This window comes from Cnephaeus nilssonii (assembly GCF_951640355.1).
Source record: "Cnephaeus nilssonii genome assembly, chromosome: 6".
In the NCBI taxonomy this organism is placed as follows: Eukaryota; Metazoa; Chordata; class Mammalia; order Chiroptera; family Vespertilionidae; genus Cnephaeus; species Cnephaeus nilssonii.
In genome coordinates, this window is record NC_137077.1 from 15,403,165 (window position 1) to 15,427,847 (window position 24,683).

The following is a 24,683-nucleotide window of genomic DNA, read 5'->3' on the forward strand; positions in this document are numbered from 1 at the left end:
TTTACCAAGGCAAGACTTAAAGCAGGCAACTGTCTTTTGTGGGAGGAAGAACTCAATTTTGGATAGATTGAATTTGAGTTGCCTTAATGATTTTCATATGGAGATATCTAATAGGTTTTCAAATATGTGGGCCAAAAACTTAGAAAAAACTTCTTGATTGAAGATCAAAATTCAGGCACCATGACCTTATAAGCAGTGCAGTAGTTAAGACTGTGAGCTTGAAAATGGTAACCCAAGGAGACCTAAGAAGAATATCATGAGAGCAACAGAAAATTAAGGACAGATAAACTGAATGAGTTTGTAAAAAAACATTTTGAATTATCAGCAATAACCTTTTAACATTTAAAAAACCTAGAGTCTAAATATCTTTTCTTAAACTAAGTGATAGCTTTTCAGATTTTCACTTGATTAATGAATAAAGAAATAAGCTATATTTTCCAAACACAAAGTTATAAATGACAGAAATATATATTCATATAAGCCATTTCCCCTTGTACACCACAAGAATTCACTTGAAAGTCAATTATCTTCCCCTCCTAAATCTCAGCCAAAGTAAGATTTGAGACAGCTTCAGTATGATCCCAAGATTATACCTTTCTACCATCTGGCTCAGCCATCACTTGGCTTTTAGCAGAACCAGTAGGTGAATCTGTTGTATTACTACATTTTACATGTACCTGATGAAAGGTGGGTTGAGTATTATAGTACCTGATGGCAGGTAGTTTAAAGGAACTGGCAATTCTTTCAGTTCTGCCTACTCATAAACTCTAGACATAGCAAGAATATAGTAGTTAAAATTATATTCATGCTAAAAATATGTCCTGAATTTTCAAGTAACACAAGTGCAAAAAGAGTCTCTTAATTCGCCAAGAAGAAAATACTGAAAAGTAGAACTTGCATTTTTATTAGAAAATAGAGACCTGGTGCACGAAATTCGTGCACGGGGGGGGGGGGGGGGGGGTGTTCCTCAGCCTGACCTGCACCCTCTCCAATCTGGGACCCCTCAAAGGATGTCCTACTGTTGGTTTACAGGGATCGGCCTAAAACGGCAGTCAGACATCCCTCTCACAATCTGGAACTGCTGGCTCCAGCCGCTCACCTGCCTGCCTGCCTGCCTGATTTCCCCTAACCACTCTGCCTGCTGGCCGGCTTGCCCCCAACTGCCTCTGCCGCCGGCCTGCTCGCCCCCAAATACCCCCCCGCCAGCCTGATCACCTCCAACTGACCCCCCACTGACGGCCTGCTCACCCCTAACTGGCCCCCCTGCTAGTCTGCTTACCCCCAACGGCCCCTGCCGTCCCATCCTGGCCTGATGACCCCCCCGCGACCCAAGGTCCCAGCCCCTCCTTTTTTCCTTTTTATTTTTTTTTTTTCAGCGCCTCCATGAGTGGAGGCCAGGGACGGCTGGAAGCAAGTATCTAGGATTTATTTATCTTCTATAATTGAAACTTTGTAGCCTTGAGTGGAGGCCAGGGCCAGCCAGGGCGGGCGGGAAGCTTGGCTTCCTCTATTGCCGGGGCAACCCAAGCCTCCTGCTTGCTCCAGCTCCATGGCTGCCGCCATTTTTGTTGGGACTTGTTTATCTTCTATAATTGAAACTTTGTAGCCTTGAGCAGAGGCCAGGGCCGGCCAGGGCAGGTGGGAAGCTTGGCTTCCTCCATCGCCGGGGCAACCCAAGCCTCCTGCTTGCTCCAGCTCTGTGGCCAGTCGCCATCTTGGTTGGGTTAATTTGCATACTCACTCCTGATTGGCTGGTGGGCATAACTTGTTGGTGTAGCGGAGTGATGGTTAATTTGAATGTTTCTCTTTTATTAGTGTAGATATTGTAATGCAAATAAAAAGGTTACTGTGATTACATCTGATGATGAAATTATGTTTAGTAACTGTTCATCTCATGGCACCTAGCAGAGACTAGACTTTCAATAAGCACAAAATATTACACATTGACTACAAAGAACAATATAAATGAATACAAATGAGCTCAAAATAGTTTGTTTTGTTCCTTAAAGAGGTACCATGGTCTAAGATTTCTTTCTATGTAAATGTCTAAAAATAAAAGAATATAATTTCACCCTGGCCGGTGTGGCTCAGTTGGTTAACCCTTTGCACTTGCTTGCTTTTTTCTTGATTCCTTTATTCTAATGCTAACCATGTTGAGTCACACTCAACATCCGAGTGCAAAAGGTTAAAGGGTTGTCCCATACACCAAAAGGTAGTGGTTCAATTCCTGGTCAGGGCACATACCCAAGTTGCAGGTTCGATCCCTGGTCTTGGATGGGACAGAAGGCAACCAATCGATGTTTCTCTCATACATCAATGTTCTCTCTCTCTCCCCCTCTTCCTCTCTCTAAAATCAATAAAATTAGAAAATAATAAAAATTAAAAATAAAAGACTACCACGTCTATAGTTATTTTAATAGTTAAGCATTCATAAATGAAAATTTATAATTTGAAATAAGAATTACATTAACATGACATAAATACCTTTGGTAAAATGCTTCATAAAATTTGGGGAAATTTTTTATACCTATACTCCCATATGCAGCACTTATCTGTTTATACCTAAAGTAAGATGATCCTGAGAAACATTCTTGAAATACATGTTTTCTTTTTCCTGTGGGAGCACTCAGAGATTAGAAGTTTTACAAAGATACTTAATAATTTAATGAGATGTTTTTTTGAAAATGGCTACTACCATTCTTTGGCCTATACTAGCACAGAAGTCATGCTTAATCTTACTCAGAAAACAAAGATTATACCAGCTGAGTACAATCATTCTCTTTACAACCACAGGAAGTATCTAATATTATCAGTTGAGCTAGGACAGATTACTTACAGAAGACAAACCCGATTTTAAGAAATAAATATAAATCACTAAAGAGACTTAGCAATGTATTATGAAGTACACATCCATTCAACAAGGAGAAAGAAGTAAAACATTGTTTCCATCACTGCTTACAAACTTAAGACCATTGTGCAATAAAGTTTAAAAAGCAACATGAGAGATTATAAGGAAACATATGCTTAAATATCAAATTAGTAATGTGAACAATAAGTAAGATCTGAGGAGAGATTATATCCAACTCTTTTTTTTTTAATATATTTTATTGATTTTTTTTTTTTTTTTTTTTTTTTTACAGAGAGGAAGGGAGAGAGATAGAGAGCCAGAAACGTCGATGAGAGAGAAACATCGATCAGCCGCCTCCTGCACACCTCCTACTGGGGATGTGCCTGCAACCAAGGTACATGCCCTTGACCGGAATCGAACCCGGGACCTTCCAGTCCGCAGGCTGATGCTCTATCCACTGAGCCAAACCGGTTTCGGCTATATCCAACTCTTTTGAAGGTACTTCCAGACCATGTACCTGGTTTAGTTTTTACTACAGTAAATCGATCATATTGTTTAAATTATTGTAATTTGTTTTTTAATGTAGAAGCACTGGAGTTGCAGAGTCTTCGGCTAGAAAAGGCAGAAAGGAATAACTGGGGTAGGAAATTTGACTAAGTGACCGAAGACCCTTCCTTGGGTCTACAGTTCTTTCTTGATTTAAGAACATATAAAATCTGAAATATATGGTAGTACAGTATGTGAAAACTGGTATTCATAAAATACTGAAGTGTTGCCTAAGACAAATGGTTTTCAAACTCTACTGAACATCTAATAACATCTAATGACTGAGTACCTTGTTAAACCATATAGATGCTTATGTAGTATCTCAAACCTTTCGAATCAGAATTTATAAACGTGCAGTCAGGGCATTTTATACTGAGCAGCTCCCCCAGGTGATTCTGATGTGCAGTGTGAGAATTGAGTGTTATATAATTCAGTACACAACCTTCAGTGGCAAGAAAGCCTGAGTTCAAAAGCCAGTTTTTTTTTTAATATATATTTTTATTGATTTCAGAGAAGAAGGGAGAGAGAGAGATAGAAACATCAATGATGAGAGAGAATCGTTGATTGGCTGCCTCCTGCATGCCCCCTACTGAGGATTGAGCCTGCAACCAGGGCATGTGCCCTTGACTGGAGTGGAACCTAGGACCCTTCAGTCCGCAAGCTGATGCTCTATCCACTGAGCCAAACCAGCTAGGGCCAAATCCCAGTTCTAATACTTAATACACTGTAACCACCAACTAACCTCCCTAACACTATTTCTAACCTTTTTTTAAAAAAAGGGGGAAAATATCACCCATTCTTCAAATGATTTCTCTGAGGATTAAAGATAATGAGGCATGTAAAATGTCTAGTACAATTCCTGGAATATTTAGGAAGCATTCAATGAATTCATTCATTTAACAAACATTTATTAAGCACTTACACAGTATCAGAAGATGAGGAACATCTCATTAAGTTATTAAGTATTAATAAATATGGCAACTCTGTAATGGTGTTATGAGAACACATAATTAGAAGAATCTATCCTAATCAGGAAAGTCTTCCTGAAGTGAGCTGCATGATGAGTTGGCATTAACTGGATGAAAAGGAAAGGAAATGCATTTCCAAGCAGAGGAAGCTTCATAACCAAAAGCCATGTGCCTGAAGCAGAACAGAGTGACTGGGGAAGAAAGGAATGCCAGAAAGCACTGTGGAGATGAGGTTGGAAAGTCAATAAGGGGACCCAAATAGGCTGTTAAGAACTTTAGTTTCTTTTATAAACAATGATGAAAAGTCACTGAAGGAGACATATTGGAGACAATATGATTAGATCTGTATTTTTAAAACGTCACTCAGTATGGGGTGGAAACCTAGAAGGAGGCACCGTAAATGCAGCTAGACCATAATTAGGTGGCTAGTGATACTTCAGATGAGAGATGATCGTGGCTGGAACTAGTGGCGAAGATGAAGACAGACAGATATTCAAGAAGCACAATCAACAGGACTTAATGAGAGATTGATAATGAGGCACAAGAAAGAGGAAGCTGTCACACTTCTCCTCTTATAGAATAGAAAACTAGAGGTCTGGTGCATGACATTCATGCACTGGAGTGGGGGGGGGGCACGTCCCTCAACCCAGCCAGCTTGTGCCCTTTCACAGTCCGGGAGCCCTCGGGGTATGTCCAACTGACAGCTTAGGCCCACAGGGAGCGGGCCTAAGCCGTCAGTTGGACATCCTTAGCACACTGCCAAGGAGGCCGGCCGCTGTGCTCGCCAGCCCATCAGCTCGTCAGCCCAGCTTGTGGGTGAGAGGCGCTCCCCCTGTGGGAGCGTACTAACCGCCAGAGGGCAGCGCCTGATTGAGCATCTGCCCCCTGGTGGTCAGTGCACATCATAGCGACCAGTCATTCCTCAGATGGGTCTATTTGCATATTACCCTTTATTATATAGGAGGATTATATAGGATGATAGATGATGAAGCCAGTCACTTGAGTTAAACACAATAAGAGGGCCTATTCTTTTTTTTGGGGGGGGGGGTTAAAATCATGAATTTCAAACATGTGATCATGACTAGTTATTCACAATTAGAGTTATTTGTACAGAAATATTCTGTTGTATGGAAGTATAATGTGCTTGTATTTATTTTATTGGTTGTTTGTGGGTCTTAGAGACAAAAGAATAGGTTTCTGAGGTTTCTGCATATGTGTAAAGTGGATCTAAAAGAATTAAGGTCCTCACCTTTCTTAGGTTCCTTTCTTTTACACAATGCCCCAGAAGCGTCTTTTAAGAGTACAGTTTAATAGTGACAAGAATTTTACCTAGACTCAGCTGATAAATCATTTTTAAATTTTAAAAAAATTAACATTCATACTAAAGAATAAGACAGGAAGCCAAACAAAAGCACCTGCAAAGTTCAAAACGTAGCTTCAAGCACCTGACTTTCAAACCATTACCAGAGCATGAGGGGGTTTTACAGGGACAGGCTGTAAAACTATGTTAATGTTCTAGAATGGAGAGGCACATGGATCCAATTTGTAAAACAAATCATCATACAGACAATACCTGAATTTGATCTACAAAAAAAAAAAAAATAGCTTGCAACTTACAAAAAAAAAAAAAAACAGCTTGCAATTTACAACTGTAAGTCACTACTGCCTTTAAGTCGCTTAAGTCTGGAGCCTCATGAAAACTGTTCCAGGAGCTGACTTGACAGCACTGGTCTCCTTAATTGCTAATCATAGGTACGTATTCATTCGTATCGCAAGAAGTTTTTGCAAGCTTTATCGGTCTAAACCATCCTCCATCCTTTCTGTCCCGCTTAGAAAAACCTCGAGTGGACGGCGTTTTTCAGTCTTAACAAAACACCTGCCCCACCCACCTCAAGCACAATAACCTTCCGTTCCAGAACCGGAGCCACTGTCAGAAAAGGACGCCGGGCGCTGGGGCCCTGGGGGGGTGACCCCGGTGATCCGAGGCGGACCCCAGCACCGAGGGGAGCTGTCTCCTCCAGTCCCCAGAGGAGCGTCCAATTTCCCAAAAGGGAACCAAGACTTCGCCGACGGAAACCCGAGCTCCCGAGCCGGAGCGGGGAGCTCTCCCGGCGGCAGACAGCTCCAGCCGCGGTCTCCCGTCGCTTCCAGGCCTCGTCCGGGGGCTCGGGCCTCTCGGACCCGCTCCCCGAGCTCCACTGCGCGCGGGCGCCCACCGCCCGGCCAGCCCGGCCCTCGGCCCGCAGGCCCGTCACCTAGCAACAGCCGCCAGCACCGGGGGTCTGGGGAGGCCTAGCCCGGGCGCGGGTCCTCCCCCATTTCCCCGTCGCGGGCCTGGGAAGCCCAGGCGGAGCGCGGCCGGTGAGGGAGGTCACTCGGTGCCCGGGGGGGGCGGTCACTCACCTCTTCTCTTCTCCCGGGAGGGGCGGTGCTGGGCTCGTCTCCCCGGCCCTGACGAACGCCTCCAGGTGGCTCCGGCTCGGCTCCGGCGGAAGCAGCCAGCTCACTCCATAGCCTCCTCCACCCGCGCGCCCTCACAGGCTGGAGCCGGAGGAGGGAAGGGGGAGGGGAGGGGAGGGACTGGGGAGAAAGTAAGGGAGAGGGAAGGAGACCCAGAGACCGGCCGGCCAGGGCATTACGTCACTTCCCGCTGGTCCGGAAGGGGCGGGGCGGGGGCTACCTTGGTCTCCGCCCCCCGAGGATCAGGTGGGGGCGGGGCTTCGGGGCCGGGGGCGGGGCCGGCGCGAGAGCGAATGGCGGCTCCTTTTGACTCCGCGGTTTCGTAGCCTGGGCAGCCAGAGCGAGCTTCCCGGCCCAGGGCCGAGCGGGTCCGAGTTTCGTAAGCCGTGGAAGTGGCTTCTGCCGGAAAAGGAGAACAGGTACCCGAACCAAATATTAGGCTCTAGGGGAGGGTGGCTGAGCTGAGCGGTTGGTTTGGCCCTTTGCACCTCAGGTTTCTGGGGGCCGCCCCCTCCCTGGCCCCGCCCCTTCCCTGGCCCCGCCCCTTCCCTGTGCTCCTGCCCTCTCTGGTCTGGACTAAGATCCGACCGTGATGGAGCTTCCCGAACTACCCTCTTGGGGAAGTCCAGGAAAGCAGTGATTTCCAAACTTTAATGAGCACACAAGTCATTTGGGGATTTTTGTTAAAACGCAGTCTGTGGATTCAGGAATAGCCTGATAATCTGCGTTTCCTGTAAGTGCTGTTGCCAATGCTGTCGGTCCACTTGCTGCACTTAGAACTACCAGGGGTTGAAGTACTAGATGGCAAGTTCCTTGAGCACAGGTTCCTATTTCTTCCAGCCCACTGGTTTAATGACGGTTCCAGGCAGATGGTCCATTGGAAAATATCATTGTCTCCACCACTCACAGACTTTTCACCTTCTCCACCCCACTCCAACCCTACCCCATCCATCACACCCAGACAAACTTGGTGCAATCTTAGTAAATATTGTATAGTTTACATAAGATTGGAGGAGTAGAAACTTAACAATGGCAGCTGATATGCCATAAAAAAAAAAAACATAAGGTTGTGTCCTAGCCGGTTTCTCATGGTTAGAGCATCAGCCCAGGGACTGAAGGATCATGGGTTCAATTGTGGTCAAGGGCATGTACCTCAGTTGCAGGCCCCATCCGGATCATGGGGGAGGCAAGCAATCGATGTGTCTCTCGCACATCCATGTTTCTCTCTCTCTCTCCCCGCCTCCCTTCCACTCTATCTAGAATCAATGGAAAAAATAGCCTGGGTCAGGGGGAGCAGAAGAATACCCTTGGGTGAGGATTAACAACAACAACAACAAAGCATAAGGTTGCCCTGGCCTGGTGGTTCAGTTGGTTGGAGCATTATCCCGGTACACCAAAAGATTGTAGGTTCCATTCCCAGTCAGGGCACACACCTTAGGTTGTGGATTCCATCACCAGTCCAGGCGAATATAGGAGGCAACCAGTCAATGTTTCTTTCTCCTCTCTCTCTCCCTTCCTTTCTCTCTAAACGCAATAAAATCATGTCCTCAGGTGAGGATTTAAAAGAAGCATAGGTGTCAAAACTGAAAAACTTAAATATTTTAATAATTTTGTGTAATTTATGTGTTTGGTTTTTTTGTTTGGTTTTAATTTTCAGGATCTTCTGGTCCTTTTCAAGCTACTCAGCTATGGGATGATATTATTCATTCCCTTCAGACTCAAGTGGAAATAAAAAGAAGGAGGCATCATTTACGAACATACAAAGACTGTTTTACTGGTTCTGATGCTGTTGGTGTAGTATTAAGTCATCTTATGCAAAATATGTGCCTAAGTAGTAATGGTCTCTCTCGTCTTAAAGGAGTTCATCTTTGCCAAGTTCTAATGAACCATAAGGTATTTCAACTAGTAGGAATGAAGCTATTCAAAAATGAGAAGGAGTTGGAATTTGAAGATTTAAACAATAGACTCCATAGGTTTCTAGGCAATAAATCATCTTATGTTTTTTGCGAAAGAAAAAAGGATGCTGAGAATGGATTAACAGATAAAATAAATGCAAATAAATCTTTAAGGTTAGTGTTAATCGAAATACTGTATTGTATTTAGATTATGGCAGAACAGTTGTCATTGAGCTAAAATTGAATATTATGCTTTCAGTATTTTTCAGAAGTCAATAAAAGAAATAACTGTGTAAAAATTCAGCATTTGCTCTAAAAGTGTGGTAGAGGACATTAGCACAAATTTTGCAGAATTTATACCAGGAAAAACTTTATATCCTGTGATGAATTGTACGTTTCCTAATTTTGAAAAATGACTTACCCAAAGTGAAGAAAAAAAAAGGCAAGGTTTCTGGAAACTCTGTGCAAAAATTTTCTATCATAGTAACAGTGTTCACCTTATAATTATTCTTTATAATATATTCTTCTCTTTATTTACAACCCTAATCTGTCCTCTTTTGGTGATATTCTATTATCTAATAACTAGAGGCCCAGGGCACAAATTCGTGCACTGGTGGGGTCCGGCTGGTCTGGTGGATTGGGGCCGGGCCTGTCGGGAGGAGGAGACGGCAGGAGGTTGGCCGGCCGGCCCCAACCAGGGCCCAATCAGGGCCGGGCCAGCTGGGGGGAGAGGCCGCGGGTGATTGGCCATCGGGCCCCGCCCCTAATTGGGGTGGGGGGGCCAATTGGGGGTGGGGCCAGCCGTGGGTAGGATCTGTGGGCGGTGGGTCGGCCAGCCCCAACCCTGATTGGTGTGGGGGGGCCGATCAGGGTCAGAGCTGGCAGGGGGAGGGGCCACAGGCTGATAGGGGTGGTGGGGGCTAATCGGGGTGGGGCTGGCTGGGGGGAGGGGCTGTCGGTGGTGAGCTGGCCGGTCCCACCCCAGAATGGGGTTGGGGGCCTATCAGGGGCCAGCAGCCTGCAGGAGGGGCCATGGATGGTTGGCCACCAGCCCTGCCCCTGATCAGAGTGGGGGGGCTGATTGGGGGTGGAGCTGGCTGGGGGGAGGGGCCACAGGCTATTGGCCAGCAGGCCCTGCCCCTGATCGGGGTGGGGGTCTAATTGGGGGTGGGGCCAGGCAGGGGGAGGGGCTGCAGGAGGTGGGCTGGCCAGCCCTGCCCCCTATTTCGGTGGGGGGTGCAATCAGGGGCGGGGCCGGCTGAGTGGGGGGGGAAAGGCCAGGAGGGGGGTGGCTGCCACCCTGCCCTTGATTGAGGTGGGAGAGGCCGATAAGGGGCGGGGCCAAATGGGGGAGGGGCCGAGGGAGGTTGGCCAGCTGGCCCCAGCCCCCAATCCACCCATAGCGACCAGTCATTCCAGTTGTTATGGCATTCAGGTGGCTGGCTTTTTATATATATAGATTTTATTACTTGTGTCTTTTATTGTAAGCTGCCTGAGATCTTTTTTGGAACTAGGGAATATATGATTAAGTTTAATAAATTGTTATTTGAAAATTTGGTCCTGTATATAATGGAAAAATTCACATATTATTTCTTAACAGACCAGAAGATGAAATAATTTCAAATCCTCTAGCACAGAAATTGGTGAGAAAAGAATTAAGGAACTTACTCATGCAAAGAGTGGGAATCTGGCTTTACCTCCAAATATCACAGTTGACAAACCTGTTCTCCCGCTTTCAAAAGAAGGTAATTTGTTTTCATTATTTTTTTCAGAAGTTTGTAATGAAAAACTGACTTAAAAAAATAAACTTTATTTTTTAGAACAGGTTTAGGCTCACAAAAACTGAGCAGAATGTATAGAGAGTTCCCATATACTCCTGCCCCACAGGCACACAGCCTTCCTCACTGTCAACATCCTGCACCAGAATGGTTGTTATAATCCATGGACCTATAGTGATAGATCATTGTCAAGCCCATAGTTTACATTAATGTTCACTCTTGGTGCTGTGTATCTAGGGGCTTTGACAAATATATAATGACATGTATCTACCATTATAGTATCACACAGAAAAATCCTCTATGCTTCACCTATTCATCCCTCCCTTCCCCCTAACCCCTGGCAACCACTGATCTTTTTACTGTCTCCAAGAACTGACTTTTCAGATATAATAAAAGTAGTGTGTTTGGCATATTGACTCACTATTCTCTTCCCTGTAAAAGTTTCCTTCTACATAGCAATTACGTCAAACAAGACAAGTGAGGCAACTTAGATCCAATAACATTTAGTTTATTTTTTGCAACCATAATCAGATTAACCAAAGGTGCTATACTCTACACTACCAGTCCTTATTCTTTTTAATCCGATACCATCTTCTAATGAATTATCCTCTGTCCATTGTGTAAGCCCCTCCTAAACATCTCCCTGCCATTTGCCTTTCAAAACAAACTAAGCTACCTCTTGCTTTACTCCTCTTGACTATATACTTCATCTACTTGTGGTTTTCTCCTTATTATGTCACTAACAGTGGAAAGAAGAGCCCCATACCCAGGGCAATTAAGAGGAATGCATACACAATTCATTAATGGTTAAACCCTTTACTACATTTGGTCAAACCATGAGAGAAGCAACACGAGCATTGTTTGCACCCTGGAGGAGCAAAGGCTATCAACAAGTTAGGAAAAGTGTGATAAGGGAAATATAGGGTGCCCGAAGAAGGGGTGTAGAGCAAGCATGTCAAGAGTGGGAAGAGAAGAGGGACTAGGAGAGAACTCTGAGGAAGACTAATATTTAGAGGATAGGCCAAAGAGAAGAAGCCAACAGGACTATAGCTTTTATTTATTACAAATGAACAAATAACTTGTCCCATCAATTTCCCTTGAGGATACAGGGTACCTCTAGAAATTCCTAACTAAAAATGGATGTAATTAATTTATAAAGATGCTGATAAAAAATAATTCCCACTTGTTGGACCTTTCACCGTGCTAAGCAATTTGTTATGCATTTTATATTTATTGCCTATAACAATGGGGTAACAGACTTGGAGGGATAAATAAGTAAGACACAGTAGGGAAGGAAAGCTGGTATTCTTATGTACATTTTGTTAAATGTCTTATTTTTTTATATGTGTTATATATGCATGTAATGTAAAACATTCACAGAATCCTATAGGTTTTGTTACCAAAATAATAGCAGTTCCCTACCCTTCTCCCCATCCATTGCCCTTTCCCCATGACAACCATTTACAACTTATTTCCCATATCTCTAAATAGCATGCTTATATTGCTACGTCATGATTTTTCAGTTTTGGGTACTGAAATGATTGTTCATTTTTCCACAGAGGAAATTGGGGTTTTAGGCCTCTTCCTTACCTCTGTCTCCCAATACTTGAAATAATACATATGCTTTTATACTATTTTTTGTGTAATATACTGTTTAACAAAAAAAATATCAGGTGAAAATAGGAGGAATATATGTAGGCTTAAGACTTTCATTAAGCCAGATATTTTAAACATTAAGTAAGAAAACAATAAACTATTAAGTGTTATATATATAGAGAGAGATTTTATGTTAAAACAAAAATCAGCCAAGTCTGGGAACCACTGCTTTAGTTTAGACTGCTTATTTTATAGACTAGAAGCCCAGTGCATGAAATTCATGCACAGGTAGGGTCCCTAGGCCTGACCTGCAATCAGGGCTGATTGGGGCCTTCCAGCTGCTGGTCAGGGCCTTCCTTCATTCCGCGCCGCCCCCTGGTAGTTAGCGCACGTCATAGCGAGCAATTGAACTCCCTGTCTCCCAATCGAACTCCCTAGAGGACACTTTGCATATTAGCCATATATACATATGGAAACAGAGAAATTAGATAATATGACAAGTTTCTACAGTTAACTAATGGAATTACAATTTAGACCTAGATTTCCATACTCTCTATCCATTGTTTATCATTATTGTTGCAACAAAGTGTTGTAAATGATAAAATGTGGGAATGAAGTGTATGCATTTGGTATGACAACTGAATGTGTCAGCCTTCAGAATAGAGGAACACAAAAAAACTGTTTTAGTTTTCTAATAATAGCATTGTTTTCAGAAAAGTAGTTCTTTAATAAGTTACTAATAGGACCTTTTCTTTTTTTTTAAATCCAGTAAGGTGGGTTTCTTGTTCTTTGATTTATAAAAAGGTTTGCAAAAGAGAACTAACTTCAAATTGACTGGTAGCTCTCATATTTAATGCATTAAAAAGTTCACTTTTTTGGAAGTTACATTTTCATACTAAAACTTTTGGGGGAAGTATATTAGGAAATTTCTCTGCTCTAACAAATCAGACATGAATAAAGTTTGATGCTATCCACTGAAATCTGATTCTTCTGTGATCCTCAAGCACATGAGTGCTGTGCCCAAACGTGGGTATTGACAAATGTGGACTGATTGGTTAGAGGCTATTTATGATCTCAAGTCTTTACTAAAAGATTGTTAATTTGATTTCTTTTTGGCCAATAGCTCACAGGTAGCAAACTCAGGTGAGTTTAGGAGCCAAGCAGACTTGAGAGCCAGTGAGTACTTAATTATCAAACATATAGGAAAAAAATGTACTGTTGTTTTGCTTGAAATATATGGCCCTTTCAGGCTATTTTTCCTTTTCCCACTTAACACAAAGATATAATTACAGGGAAATTAATTTTTACTGTAGCAAAGCCAACAGGACAATACCATGAAAATGGTAGCTAGCACTCAGCTGGGATACAGCAGGGAGTAGTGGATTTGTGGTGAACTTGAAATGACATGCAGATGCAAAGGGGGTACCTATTGATTCATATCAGCTGACTTTGGTCAGGGATTAATTCAAGCCCAGAGTAGCAAGATCTTTTTTTAAAGAGAAGCTTGAAACCTAGAATTTTATATGAAATCTCCCATTTTTATTCAGGTTATTTTTATTCAAATGTTTATAACCAAAAAAAAAAAAATCATGGCTATGGTTCAAATATATTACATAGGCTCAGGGCTTGGGAGCTTTGCAAGAGATTTACTTTAGCTGTTGCTTTTATGATTTTGTTTCATTTAAAGGAAAAACAAAACATTAATTATGGTCTGATGCTTAGGATAATGAAAAACCAAACTCTTAACAGGAATGATGAGAAACTGAAGATTAACCTAATACTGTACTTTGATTTAAAAATAATAAACTCTAAGCCCGGCCGGCATGGCTCAGTGGTTGAGCATCGACCTATGAACCTGCAGGTCAGAGTTCAATTCCCGGTCAGGGCACATGCCTGGGTTGCGGGCTCAATCCCCAGTGTGGGACGTGCAGGAGGCAACCAATCAATGATTCTCTCTCATCATGGATGTTTCTATCTCTCTCTCCCTCTCCCTTCCTCTCTGAAATCAATAAAAATATATTTTAAAAATAATAAACTAATTATCTGTGCTACTTTGAATAAAATTATAAATCAGCAATCTTATATTCTTTCAGATATACAATTTATTAGCATGACCAGTATTTATTTTTTTATATTTGGAATTAATCTATTGTTGGCCTTAAAAGCTAGATAATATCACTTTATAATCAACATAACCAGAAAATACAATCACTATGCTTACAACTGATGTCTGTTTAAAGGTCAATCTTGGAAATAAAAATTATAATTTAGAAATTTTAAATTATCTTAGCATTAAATTAGTTCATTATACTATATAAAAGTAGCTTTTATTTTGTACTATTTAGAAATGGGAAAATTTTACAATATTGGTTGAATGTATGTCATTTCTCGATTTGATAGTTACATTATTTTTCTTTTTAAGCTATAGAAGATGCTTGGAAACAACAAACATTGTTATGTAGTCTTCAATTGATTCACCTTCCATTCTTGGAAAATATTTTGGAGCCACCAGTTAAAACACAAAATCTTGAATTAAGTAAAGAGGAAGATCTTGTTATTTCAAATACTTGTCTAGACAGAGAGGTTATTCCAAGTTTCTGTGTACCTGAGTAAGTGACCATTTTTATTGTCAAATAATTTATAACTTAAAAGGTCTTTCACATATTTCACATTTGGTATTTTAAGAGGTGAGCACATATCCATTATGTATAAGCTAACACAATCTCTGTTTTATAAATTAATCACTAAATTCTCATTTGATCTAACAAAGGAAGTCATTGATTATGACCCACGAGAAGATCTGGAAATCAGAGTGGTTTCATTCGTATGAATTCAGTCATGATTTGACAATCATCTTCTCCCTGCACCAGCCTGAGTATTCTCCAAAGTTCTATCATTTCCATTTTAGGACTCTAATATAACATTATCAGTTTTTATCAGTTTATTTATTCCTGCCCTAAAAGAATTCACAGTCTAGAAGGGGAGACATTCATGAAACAGAACATTACAGTTCAAGGAGATAAGCCCTATCATAAAATCAGCCTTATTCGTGGGGAAGGGGTTCAGGGAACCCAATAACCTAAATGACGCTCCATTCTCTTTTCTCTGAACTCTAAGATATTTGTCACTCCTTCTGCTGGGAACTATTGCTATAAGACCTTGGGTACCAGTAGGGATTCCAACAGAGAGAACTGATGTGATGCTTTCTCCCTTATGGGCCAAAGAAGAAAAGAACATTATCAGACTCTAGGCTGAGGACCAGAAAGCATCAGGTCCTGAGAAGAGCTTAGTGATAAGAGACCTGTGGACCCAGTTAGATAGTCAACTGTTTGCACATGGCAGGTTTCCCTAATTCACAGTAGGCCAAGAAAGGCCCAAACCAAGAGCTGGGTCTTCCCCAGCCCTGAGTCAGGTAGAGTGTGGGGACACCAGCAAAGAAACAGGATTTCTTTGGATGCCTCTGCAGGAAACAGCAGCCAGACTGCCTTTATAAGCTTCCAGGCAGAAAGGATAGGCTAGCTGCAAAAGAAAAGCAATCCAATTGTCATTAATTTTTTCATCAACAACACTAGGATCTAGAAGATAATGACTCACACATATTAGGGAAAATACACCTTTCACCTGTCGGGGGAATAAAGCGAAGGAAGGAAAGATGGAAGGATAAAGGGAAGAGAGATGAAGGAAAGATTCTTGAGGATTATCAAGATTTCATAGAGGCCCTAGCCGGTCTGGTTCAGCAGATAGAGCGTCAGCCTGCCGACTGAAGGGTCCCAGGTTCCATTCTGGTCAAGGGCACATGCCCAGGTTGCAGGCTCCATTCCCCAGTAGGGGGCAGTGCAGGAAGCAGCTGATCAATGATTCTCATCATTTATGTTTCTAGCTCCCTCTCCCTTCCTCTCTGAAATCAATAAAAATATTTTTTTAAAAAAAGGAATTCATAGAGTATATTACTTAGGAACCTCATGCAAAGAAAATAGCCAAGAAACACTGTTAAGCAATGAACTTTGATCTGTGCTCTCTATTTTCTCTCATTTTGTACACACACACACACACACATTAATTCCAAGTTGATATGTAAGACTGTGTGGGAATGTATAAGATATGAGCACTAAATAAGTCAAAACAAGGTACATAGTATTAAGGAAACTTACAATAACCTGGGGGTTGGTAAGATGGCAGATGAGGTTAAGGGGGAATTAAAGGCCTTTCAAAGGCATCATTGTAGGAAGGAAGAAGTGAAGAGATCCTACATTTCTTATCTTGTTGGGGTGGAGAGAGAAGAAAGGGAAGATAGTGTGTGGTAGAATAAATAGTGCATCTTGTATGGGGAAATATTTGGTATCTTATTTTCAAATAATAATATTAGAACCAAATGCACCTAATTATTGTAGTGGGAAAACAGAGGGAAACCACTGATGAAATGGAGCAGTACAGATGAATTCATGAAGTTATAAATAAATAATGAAAAGGTGGTCAAAATATTTTGACTCCTTGAAAATAAAGGTATAGATGTCCGGCTGTTGTGGCTCAGTGATTGAGCATCAACAACCCATGAACCAGGAGGTCAAACTTCGATTCCTGGTCAGGGCACATGCCCGGGTTTTGGGCTCAATTCCCAGTAGGAGTTGTGCAGGAGGCAGGGGCAGTGATTCTCTCTCATCGTTGATGTTCCTATCCCTCGCTCCCTCTCCCTTCCTCGCTCTGAAATCAATTTAAGATTTTTTTGTCTAAAAAAAAGAAGAAAACAAAGGTATAGAAAGGTATGGTGGTATCTGGTGAGGAAACAAGCTATTCCCTTATTCTTTCCTTCATTCATCCTATAAAATTTATTGAAATGATTCTCTGAAAAATAGTTTCTTCCTTAGATTTAGTTAAATATAAAATAGTTATGATTATGTTTATCAAACAATGCTTTAGGTAATTAAATGGAAATGTTAACCATTGATTTATTTTGTTCCAGGATTGACAACTGGCTTAATGCAGCAATTGAATGAGTGGAGTATTTCCCTGACCAGTTCGTCGTTTCGGTTAGTCAACAGTTAGTACAAAACAGAAATGAAGAGACAAGACTAAGTAAACAGAAGAAGATACTCTTTGATGTCATAGTAAAATGTTATAATCAAGAGAGAGATTGCCTGTTAACTGATGAGTATTTTGATATTCATTCAGGAATTATTGAACTTTTAGGTAAGAGATGATGTTTAAACTTTAACTTTTTGCATAATAAAACTTTTTGTTTTTAGCAAGGCAAATATCTCTACTCTTGCAGGAGGGTGCGCACGCCCATGGTCTGGGAGCACCTGCACGCTGAGTGGGCAGTCCACTTGACTTTTTAATACTGACGCACGTGACCTGTCCCTTACTCTTTTTTTTTTTTTTAAATATATTTTATTGATTTTTTACAGAGAGGAAGAGAGAGGGAGAGAGAGTTAGAAACATCAATGAAAGAGAAACATCGATCAGCTGCCTCCTGCACACTCCCTACTGGGGATGTGCCCGCAACCAAGGTACATGCCCGCAACCAAGGTACATGCCCTTGACCGGAATCGAACCTGGGACCTTTCAGTCCGCAGGCTGACACTCTATCCACTGAGCCAAACCGGTTTCGGCTGTCCCTTACTCTTGATTGGAGCTTAGGCTCACAGTCTTTAGTGATTGGCTAGCATAATAAAACTTTTTAAAGGTACAAATTGAATAAATCCTATATATTATATGAGTATAACATTTTAATATTTTCTTCTGTGGTGTCAAGGTACTGCATGGAGTCTTTTTTCACTTCACTAATGTTGCCTGCCATGTAAATTGTACCATCCAATATAACTAATGCACTATAGAACATTATATCAAAGGTAATTATATCACAGGGACATTCTAAGAAACATATTTTTGATATAATACAGGATTAGAAAACTGTGGTATTTAGTGACCTTTTAGCAAAATAAAAATTGAGTGACATAGTATCGCAACTTTTTTAGCTATGTAGGTGGCTATATAATTCCATGTTGAAAACAAAATACGGTTTGATAATGCTGGATATAATTACACAGGTGTTTGGCATATATAGAATTATATTAGACTAGCGTTCCCGTTGCAGGAAAAATCCTGCAATAGGGTTTCCTGCTGCACTCTACCCCGCCCTGCCTGCTCTCCTCCCTTGTCCCCCGCCCCGGGTTCTCTGCCAGCCCCCCTGCTTTTCTAACTTCTCCGCCAGCCCGCTCTCCTTCCTTCTCCCCTGGCCCCGCCTCCGCTCCTCCCTTCTCCCCCGGCCCGCCTTCTCTGCCAGCCCGCCTGCTTTTCCCTTCTCCCCCGGCCCCGCCTCTGCTCCTCCCTTCTCCTCCCCCGGGCTTGCTTGCTTCTCTGCAGCTTTGCTCCCTTCTGCAGCTCTTGGCTTCTTTCTACGCTGTCTTGATATGCAAATTAGCCGCCATCTTTGTTGGGGTAATTTGCATATTCGTCCTGATTGGTTGGTGGGTGTGGTTTGGCTGGTGGGCGTGGCTTGGGTGTAGCGAAGGTGTGGTCAATTTGCATATTTGTCTATTATTAGATAGGATAATTTCCTGTATATTTGAAATATTTCATAACAAAAACTTTTAAGTTGTAAAAAAGAATCCACAAGCCAAATACAGCATCATAGCATTTTAAATGGCTACTAAGTTCTATAATCTCCATTTTTTGTCCCATTCTTTGTCATCTTGGTAACCCATGTAACAGAAAGTGAGATAAGAACAGAAACACTGGAGGCAACACAACTCTAAGATTGTTGTTGGCCAACAATAGAGAAGAATTAGGACGGCTACTTACTTCTATGGCTATTGCATCAGAGCCTAATACCTACAAGTTACAAAAACAGGTAACAAAATATAACAAAATATAACAGTTTGGGGCTATTATTTTAAAAAGTGTTCAGGCGGACAACAGTGCAGTGATTGCTGGGGTAAGAGGGGAGAGAGGTGATGGGGGAGGGTAAAGGAGGGATAAATGGTCATGGATGGAGACTTGACTGGGTGGTAAACACAATACAGTGTACAGATGATGTGTTGTGGAATTGTGCGCCTGAAACATGTATAACTTTGTTAACCAATGTCATCTCAATAAATGCAATAAAAAGAAAAAAAACTGTTCGAGATAATGTAATCTTTCTGTTTACAGTATGATAATAAAACGGTTGTCCTGAAAACTCTTGCCAAAGCAGTTTTTCAAACCAAATCATTATCAAAAGTACGGGCAGAACAACTCATCTGGTTTCTACTGGAATATCACTCTGAGCTCTTCAAGGTATCTCTGGCATTTTGCCTGGGCACATTTAGTACCAAGCTATTTCTGTTAAGCAAAAAAGGCAAGTAATTCACTTAATAAATAATCTATTAAGTGCCTGTAATGTGCAAAGTTTGAAGGAATGCTCTCTTCCCCTACCCACTAAAGAGAAGGAAGCCGACTTAATGTCAATATTTGAAAATATATTAATTCCTTCAACCCATTTCTGGTGCATTACTATGTGCCAGGCACTGTTTTATTTAGGCACTTAGAATACATCAGCAAACAAAACACAAAGATGAGGATCCTTGAGAAGCTTATATCCAGGTGAGCATGACAGACAATAAAAAAGTACACACAATCATCAAGTCAAGTCTTATAGTTTGATAGGGGGCAATAATGCAATAGAAAAAAGAAAAAAGAGCAGGTTCAGAGGACTTATGGGTGCTAGAGTGGGGATGACTAGAGACTTATAGTATTAAACAGGGTGGCCAAGATTGGGCTCAATGAGAGAGTAAAATTTGAGCAAAGACTGGAAGAGAGAGTCAACCAAATGACTGCGGTAGTGGGAGTCGTGGTTTGGGGGAGAGAGATTGGGTCCTAGAGCAGAGGCCCTGAGGGTGACCCAACCCATTTTTAGTGCTGAAGTGGTGAGCAGAATGGAAGGTAGTATGAGATGAGGTCAGAGATGTGGGGGCCCTTGTAGGCCATCGGAGAGACTTTGCTCCTCCTTGGAATAAAATGGGGAATCACTGGAGGGTTGGAGCAAAAACAGTGGCCTGATATGACTGACATTTATAAAGATAGACTAGAGGCCTGGTGCATGAAATTCGTGCATAGGGGGGAGAAGGTGTCCCTCAGCACAGCCTGCACCCTCTCCAATCTGGGATCGGGCCTAAATGGGCAGTCAGACATCCCTCTCACAATCCAGGACTGCTGGCTCCCAACTGCTCACCTGCCTGCCTTCCTGATTGCCCCTAACCACTTCTGCCTGCCAGCCTGATCACTCCCTAACCACTCTCCTGCCAGCCTGATTGATGCCTAACTGCTCCCCTGCCAGCCTGATGGCCCCTAACTGCCCTCCCCTGCAGGGCTGGTCCCCCCCAGCTGCCCTCCCCTATAGGCCTGGTCCCCCCCAACTGCTCTCCCCTGCAGGCCTGGGTCCCCACTCTGCCAACTGCCCTTTCCTGCAGGCCCGGTCGCCCCCAACTTCCCTCCTCTGCCAGCCTGGTCACCCCTAACTGCCCTCCCCTGCAGGCTTGATCGCCCCCAACTGCCCTCCCTTGCAGGCCTGGTCCCTCTCAACTTCCCTCCCCTGCTGGCCATCTTGTGGTGGCCATCTTGTGTCCACATGGAGGCAGCCATCTTGTGTGTTGGAGTGATGGTCAATTTGCATATTACTCTTTTATTAGATAGGCTGTGGCTTTTGTGTTGAGAATAGATTGTTGAGAGGCAAGGGTAAAAGCAGGAACATCTTTTAGCAGACTTGTAATAATCTGGGCAAGAGATATAGTGACTTGAAACAAGGGTAGCAATAGAATTAGTAAAATGTGGTCAGATTCACAAAATATATCAAGAAAATGATTGTTTTTTAGCCTCACTACTATATTTTAGTACTGACAAGTGGTACTTTTAGTGGTATTTCTCCAAAGCCTGTACAAAAAAATTATTTCCTTCATTTTTTTGCTTAAAAATTTTGTCTCATGTCCTAAGAAATAAACATTGGTTCAAATTTTGTAGTTCTGTCAACCTTAATTGAAGTTTCTTTTCTATTATTTCAGAGAAAAAGGTGATAATTAGAATATACAAGAGACAGTCCCCATATTATGAATTTTGAATGAAATATATTCTGGAAACTCATTTGTAAGTCAGTTGTTATGTATATAGTTGTTTTTTTGTTTGTTTGCTTTTATCAAAATCCTATATAATAAAAGGCTAATATGCAAATTGACCAAACTGTGACACAACGGTTGCTATGACACTCACTGACCACCAGGGGCAGGGACAGACACTCAATGCAGGAGCTGCCCCCTGATGGTCAGTACGCTCCCACAGGAGGAGCGCTGCTCAGCCAGAAACCCTGAGCCGGGCTCATGGCTGGCGAGCTTAGCAGCGCAGCAGCAGCAGCACTAAGGACCCCTTGGGGGATGTCCACCTGCCAGCTTAGGCCCACTCCCCTGCAAGAGGGCGCAGGCCAGGCTGAGGGATCCCACCCCCCCCCCAAATGCACAAATGTCGTGCACTGGGCCTCTAGTATATAATAAATGGCCTGGCTGGTGTAGCTCAGGGGTTGAGCGTTGGCCTATGAATCAGGAGATCATGTTCAATTCTGGTCAGGGCACATGCCTAGGTTGTGATTCTCAATAGGGGGTGTGCAGGAGGCAGCGGATTAATGATTCTGTCATCATTGATGTTTCTATCTCTCTCTCCCTGTCCCTTCCTCTCTGAAATCAATAAAAATATTATATATTTCATTTCATATATTTATTTATTTCATATATATATATATGAAATTTATTTATTTATTTATTTATTTATTTATTTATTTATATGAAATAAATGGAGGTTGGAGAGCCCAGGTTACATAAATGTTTAATTCTACAATCACTAAATCAAAACTCATGTCTATAGTTTACTTGTAAAATAGGTCCCAGATTTCAACTAGGAATTTAGAAAGAACATTTCCTCTCCGTCTTCCTTAGCACTTAGCCTCTCCACTTTCTTTTTTTCTCATCCTGCCTCCTCCTCTGGGTAAATGATTTCTCCTCTTTCCTACATACAGGCAAGAAATTAGAAAGGATTTTTTTATTTTTTTGACCTTCCCTTCATGTTAAGAGTGAGCAGTGTTATAATGAAACATAACTGGCTTAAATTTTGCAGCAGGCCACAAAGGAGAAAAGGAATTGACATGGACTGAAGGAAGTGCGGATGTGGGATTCAGGAAGCAGGGAGAAGCCCTCTCATGGCTGGTTTCTGGAGATTAGGGCAGGAGGTATTTCAGGGAGGCTGAGATGGCGGCATTTATAATGGAGGCTCTCAAATGTGCCAAGTTTTTTCCTGTTACGGGGCTTTTGCTATGCTGTCTACTGTCTGTCTGGAACATTTTTCTCCCAAATCTTCTTATGGCTCACTCCTTCCCATCTGTTCAGGCCTCTGCTTACAATGTTACTCTCAGCAGAAGCCCTTCCCAAGTAGAATGGCTACCCATCGTCTTCACTCTGGCCTGTTACCCTGCTTCATGCTTACTCAATGGCACTATCACTACTTAAAAACAGATTATGTATTTGCTGATTTTTTTGTTTTTTTGTGGTGTTTTTTTTTTTTTTTATTTGCAGGTTATTTTTTTTTAATTATCTTTCTCTTCAATGAGAATGTAAGCTCCAAGAATTCAGAAACTTGATGTTTGTCACCTAGAACATAGCAATCACTCACTAAATTTTTATAGAATGACAGAATGAATTGATGACAGCTTCATGACTCGAAATTGGCAAGAGTATAGAAGCTAGCCCGGGGCCGGTTTGGCTCAGTGGATAGAGCGTCAGCCTGCGGACTGAAGGGTCCCAGGTTCGATTCCGGTCAAGGGCATGTACCTTGGTTGCGGGCACATCCCCAGTAGGGGGCGTGCAGGAGGCAGCTGATCGATGTTTCTCTCTCATCGATGTTTCTAACTCTCTATCCCTCTCCCTTCCTCTCTGTGAAAAATCAATAAAATAATAATAAAAAAAAAATAGTATAGAAGCTAATGTAAAGGCAGCCTGGAGTCCAGGATGAAGAAGCATTGGTAGGTGTAGGAATGCCCGCTGTAGCAATATTAGCTGAGCGGATACATGTTATAGTCTGGGACTACCTTTGTGTAACCAAAACCCGGAAAAGGAGCATTTACCCATTTTAAGATAATAATGTTTTCATGTATTTTAGAGCTACTATTTACATACTTACCATGTAATTACAATGTAAGATCATTTAGATCAGGGATACTATAGAACCATAATTTTTTATAGAACATTACACTAATGACTGTTTAACCTAGTTTCAGATGTAGTTCACACATGAAAGTAGACAACTATAAGAATTCTAAAAAAATTTCAAGAATTCATACCTTTTATAATTCAGAGGTCTGCTGCCCACCCCTTCTCCCCAGCTGGAATCTTTCCCCCACTCATTGGTCAAACCATTAAGTTTTTATCTATGTTTCTGGATAGAAAAAAAAAATCATATTAAATATTTGAAAAATCCCTGTTTTCATGCAGACACCAGTTACTTTATTGGACCTGGTTAGTAAGAAACTGAAGAAGCTTCTGCATGGAGAAGATCCAGATGCCGTATCAGGTATTGATTCACACTTGTTCCTTTTTTTATCAACGACAGTTATAGCCAAGTAAGTTGGGAGGGACCGAGTATGTAATAAATATATAATGTTATACAAGGTGGTTACATTCAGGCTACTTGTTAATATCTAGGTTTTTTGTTTGTTTGTTTGGAAGCCCTTGGTTACCTTTCTTCTAAAAAGGTGAACACTTTCTCTCATTCTGCTCCCAAGTCTCACCTCCCCTTCAGCATATCACCCACTGCCACTTCCAGGCTCCTGCTCTCTCTGTTGTCTCTTTTTCTGACTCTGAGTCTTCCTATTGTTTTTCATTCTCTCTCCCCCTCCCTCCTCTCTTTTAGGAAATGACCTAATTTTACAGAGGAGGAGTCTGGCCTGCAGTTGAATAGGCTCCATGATTTTTTTTCACTCAGTGTCTTCTGGCAGTTCAGCTGATTCCCTAATTTAGGATTTCTTTAAACTAAAAAAAATAGTTTTAATGCAAATTTCCAAAGATTGTCATTCGAGAGACAAAATAGCATAATTGCCATAACTGGGAATTGCCTGGGCAAGTCATTTAACCTCTTTATGCCTCAGCTTCCTCGCCTATGAAATGGGAAAAATAATAGCAACTACTTCATAGTTTTATAACTACTTCATAGGGTAGTTATAAAATACTTAATATTTAAATTAATAATATATTATAAACTATAAATATTAAATACCGCTAATGTTTAATATTAGTTGACACTAATGTTGAGCCTACTATGTGTCAGGCACTAACATGGATTTATGAAATTATTTATTCTATCCAATAATCTATGTAGGTATTATTATTATCCCATTTTTATAAATAAGATAACTGAAGCTTAGAGAGGTTAAGTAACTTGGCCAACTAGAAAAGTAGTTAACATTTTTTTCCTTTAAAAGATGGTTTCTAAGGCATTACTAATTTTTAGAAAAAAACATTCAGAGTAGGGCATACATTTATTTGCCTGAGTTACTGGGATTTCTCAGCTAATTTCTCAGCTA

At 41.7% G+C, this 24,683-nt stretch overlaps 2 protein-coding genes across 2 annotated transcripts in view; one reads left to right on the forward strand and one right to left on the reverse strand.

Moving 5' to 3' along the window:
• Window positions 1-6,903, reverse strand: part of SCYL2 (SCY1 like pseudokinase 2) — a 54,165-nt gene extending 47,262 nt beyond the window's left edge. The window contains exon 1 of the mRNA XM_079773887.1: window positions 6,766-6,903. The gene's annotated coding sequence lies outside the window, so the exon portion shown is untranslated. The remainder of the gene's footprint in view (window positions 1-6,765) is intronic.
• On the forward strand, window positions 4,529-24,510 carry DEPDC4 (DEP domain containing 4; the record flags this gene model as incomplete). The annotated part of the gene is given in 13 exon segments (XM_079775503.1): window positions 4,529-4,594; window positions 6,414-7,121; window positions 7,123-7,188; window positions 7,190-7,241; window positions 8,480-8,891; window positions 10,318-10,349; window positions 10,352-10,462; window positions 14,514-14,700; window positions 17,052-17,082; window positions 17,086-17,278; window positions 18,803-18,838; window positions 18,841-18,941; window positions 23,596-24,510. Coding segments are annotated over 13 exon segments (2,127 nt in total). The 3' UTR covers window positions 23,728-24,510.
• Window positions 24,511-24,683: the final 173 nt, after the last annotated feature.